The 3,973-nt window shown below is 32.3% G+C and overlaps 1 protein-coding gene across 1 annotated transcript; it reads left to right on the top strand.

Annotated features, from left to right (window-relative positions):
* The first annotated feature begins 1,616 nt into the window (after positions 1 to 1,616).
* Positions 1,617 to 2,194, top strand: LOC111395132 (small proline-rich protein 2H-like). The gene is made up of 2 exons (XM_023021144.1): positions 1,617 to 1,622; positions 1,709 to 2,194. The coding sequence occupies exons 1-2, from the start codon at positions 1,617 to 1,619 to the stop codon at positions 2,192 to 2,194; spliced, it is 492 nt and encodes a 163-aa protein (XP_022876912.1).
* The last annotated feature ends 1,779 nt before the right edge of the window (positions 2,195 to 3,973 follow it).

The following is a 3,973-nucleotide window of genomic DNA, read 5'->3' as shown; positions in this document are numbered from 1 at the left end:
TAAATAGCCCCTCGATTTTGACACGGTTCTTCAAAGAGTTGACTCAATTGGAGATTATCAAAACACGTTATTAGCCGTCGCCCTTGGGACCGGAGAAAATCTGTCAAATTATCGAAAATGACAAACATATAATTAAAGAGCATCATAGAAAATGATAAAAATGATAAAGTCGAAGTTGGTAGTTATTAAGGATTTCGTTTTGCAAAAATAAAATCTCAAGTGATGATGACATTCAATAATTTTTTGTTATAGTACGAAAAAATCACACCAAAATTTTTTATCATGTTAAAGAAATATTAGAGATGAGATACAATTTCTCTTGAAAAAAATCGTGATTGAATCATAATTTACGAAGACATCATAGTTGAATGATAAGCACTACGTATCAATATATTATTAATTTATATATTAATTGCGATTTAAATGAATTTTTAATAACGTATTATCTTATAACCAACCTAAATCGTCAAACCAACCCGATTGGTACGGTTTGATCCGTTTGGAGTAATGTCAGCTCGATTTTGACGAGCATCAATTTTCTGCTGGGCTGTCACATCCCAGAATTTCGTCTCCATGCATAAGCATTTTGTCTTCTTGTTTTTGAACTTATAAGGCCATAAAGATATGCTTTAAATATTTTATTGAGAAAATATTAATTATCCTTGGATGGTCCGTACATCAAATATTTTAATTTCCCTAATCCAGTTTATGAAATGATACTTAGTGTAAATTAATAAATTTTCCAGCTTATAAATTTTTACTTCTGTCTTTGTCTTAAAGCCGAGTTTCAGAATTGAAGCTTACGTACCTCTCGAAGTACACTTTAGTTACATGTAGTAACTCGCAAAATTCTTTAAAATCTAACGTGGTGGAACTAATCTGTAAACTTAAAAAAATGAATAATTTGACTAAAAGCTTTGTCGGTGGCTCATATTTATATATACGAGGGTTAGTTGATGAAGCAGAAGAGATGGACCTATATTGTTTGGATAATTGTTTGAAGTAAGGACTACATACATTGTCTAAAATTAGTTAACATTCTGTGTGTCGATTTTACTGTTTTTCTTCTTTTCAATTATACTGTTCACCTTTAAATATCAAGCTCGTAATTCACTTGGGAAGTTTTTTAATTTCCTAATTAAGTAGATTGTAAATATTGACGTCTGCTGACCAACTTCACTACATTTGTTCGATAGTGATTATGAGAATTGATTTTTTGATTGTTAAAGAGAAAAGTAAGTTTTACCTATGAGTGAAGAAGTAAAAAATGACGGTTAAAATAGTGAAATATCGGTCAAATTTTTGATTTTTTGGGAGTGAAAAATTGTTACCAAACGGTGGTATAATTACTCTATGATTTTGTCCTCTTACACACTTGTTTTATTTTTAATTCGCTGGTCCTATTAGATCATGTTCACATGCAGATTTTAGGGTTTTAGCTTCCTTTATTTTATGGTTTATTTCATTGTTTTTGTCTTTTCGTGTCGGGGAAACTTAGTATTAGCTGAGTCATTAGTTTCCTTACAGATTCCATTCCACCATAAACCTTAATACGAAAGTTTCTTTGCCGTATATATAAATAGGTTAAGTCCCTGTAGTACTCTCATTGAGAAAGCATGAAGGTAATTAGCCTCTTTCCAAGAAATTAATTGATTTTTTTTTTATTATTTTCATTTTGATGGGATTAATGAATTTATTTATTTTGCAGCAAAAAATAGTGATAAAGGTGAACTTGCAATGCGAAAAGATGAAATCAAAAGCCATGCTGATTGCTGTTGGTGTACAAGGAGTGACCTCAGTGACTGTAGAAAAGGAAAATGATAAAATGGTTGTACTTGGAGAAGGAATTGATGTTGCTTGCTTGGTTATTTCTCTCAGGAAGAAATTTTGTTCTGTCGAAATTGAAAGTGTGGGAGAAAACAAGCCTCCTCCACCGCCTCCACCGAAGTGTCCACCATGTGAACCGTGCAAGCCATGTAAACCGTGCAAGCCATGTAAACCGTGCAAGCCTCCGCCATGTGAACCGTGCAAGCCTCCGCCGTGTGAACCGTGCTTGCCTCCGCCATGTAAACCGTGCTTGCCTCCGCCATGTAAACCGTGCCCACCTGTGCCATGTTATTATCCCAGTCCATGCCAATCAAATTATGGATGTGAAGACTATGGTTTTAATCCACCTAACTGCCTCAGCATGTGATTTATTGGCAGTTTGTAGGCTCAAGTATTTGGATAATTCTTCTCCAATCTGTTTCTCTCCACTGGAAGACAGTCTGCGCAATTAAAATGTTTAAATGCAACAATTTACTGATTGAATAAATGTTTTGAATTGACTAAGGATAGTATCGTTAATTTACTAGAGAGGTCACCGATTCATTGTTTAATGAAATTGTGATGTCTTCTAATGTATTGAGCAATCAATTCAAGAACAACATTGAATATCATTATCCGTCAAAATTGGTGTATATTGGAAAAATATTGTTCGTTGGACCTTTAGTAACATATTGCAAAATATCAAAAAGAAAAAGAAATATTATAATTCTCAATCATGTGTTTGAGCCACATTATTTTGAAAGAACGTATTTTGAAATGGTAAATTAATAAAGAATATATAGTTAAAAAATGAGGAATTTTTTTTTGATTTGCATGTAATATTATTTTATTAAAGAATGTGTGGTTGAAATGATATCAAATCACTGTTTAAAAATGTATTTTTTTAAAAGAATGCAGCTCACATAAGGCCTAAATTTTTCAGCCTTATTCATCAATGTAATTAATTTACTTAACATTGGTTTTGGATTTATTAGAAAATTAATAAATTAGGAACATTTTGCACCACCACACCAAGCCAATGTTATTACAGTTTCATAACCAGGCGTCCAACCTATATATATTTTGGAATTTGGATTGACATTTTTTTTTTTTTTTTAATCGATAGGCTGTTCGCCTTCTAACAACTATTCAGCATTCCTTGAAAAGTTATTACCCCAAACAAAATTATATACACAATATAGAAATAATATCATATACATTTTCCAAACTTTATGAGAAACACTCCTTCACATATAAAATATCACATTAAGTTGCCCCAGAAGTTTTGAGTATCACTTATTAAGCCATATATTAGGTCACCGTAATTCGATCTGTACGATTCTTTTTTATTATTTTTATTTTTGAAATAAATCATTTATTTCTTCAAATCAAACCATTTTTATGTGTAGATAAAAAGTGTGTTTAACCATCTACTCTTTGAAGAGCACGGTACGATGAAAGTTGAAAGCTGTGTTCGGGGGGAGTTATTGTCTATCGTTTGCTTGTATGGTAGAATTAGTCAAGGGGCCTGAGAGGCGGTGGCTTACCCTGTGGCGGATATCAGCTGTTGATGACCTTGGATTGTACCAAGTCTGAAATCAAGTAGATTTATTTTTTGTCGCATACTCCCCAATACTATACATATCATGATATAACTAGTTATTTAATCACCGTCAATACCTCGGTGTAGGTCCAGATTAATCCTTTGTTCCATAGCCATGCGACTATTTACAACTAGCCAATTAAGAATTCTCAGATGTACTAGCATTGTATCTTTGATGCAGCCATCGATTTTTCCGAAATTAGACTTTGCCAAACTTGCAAATAGCATTTTCAACATACTAATTCGGTCGTTTGCAAGTATTTTGACAAATCGCTTTTCATGATCTTGGCTCATTAACTCTCATCTCATGGCTTCATATCTTTTAATTTTCAAGAACATGAATGTTTCGAAACCTTAATTTGAATATTCAACTCATTTTCAAATTATCACAGTTTCAAAATAAGAAACCTTAACTTGGCCACTTGCGAAAATTAGGTCTAACTTGATACCTCAATCAAATGTTTGGAATCTTGAGAGATGACAATTCATATATATATATATATATATATATATATATATATATATATATACATCCAAATTTGGTGGCCACTATTACGACATTGG

This window comes from Olea europaea, chromosome 6 (assembly GCF_002742605.1).
Source record: "Olea europaea var. sylvestris chromosome 6, O_europaea_v1, whole genome shotgun sequence".
Taxonomy (NCBI): domain Eukaryota; kingdom Viridiplantae; phylum Streptophyta; class Magnoliopsida; order Lamiales; family Oleaceae; genus Olea; species Olea europaea.
Note: the sequence above shows the minus strand (reverse complement) of the source record. Positions and strands in the feature narration are given on the sequence as shown.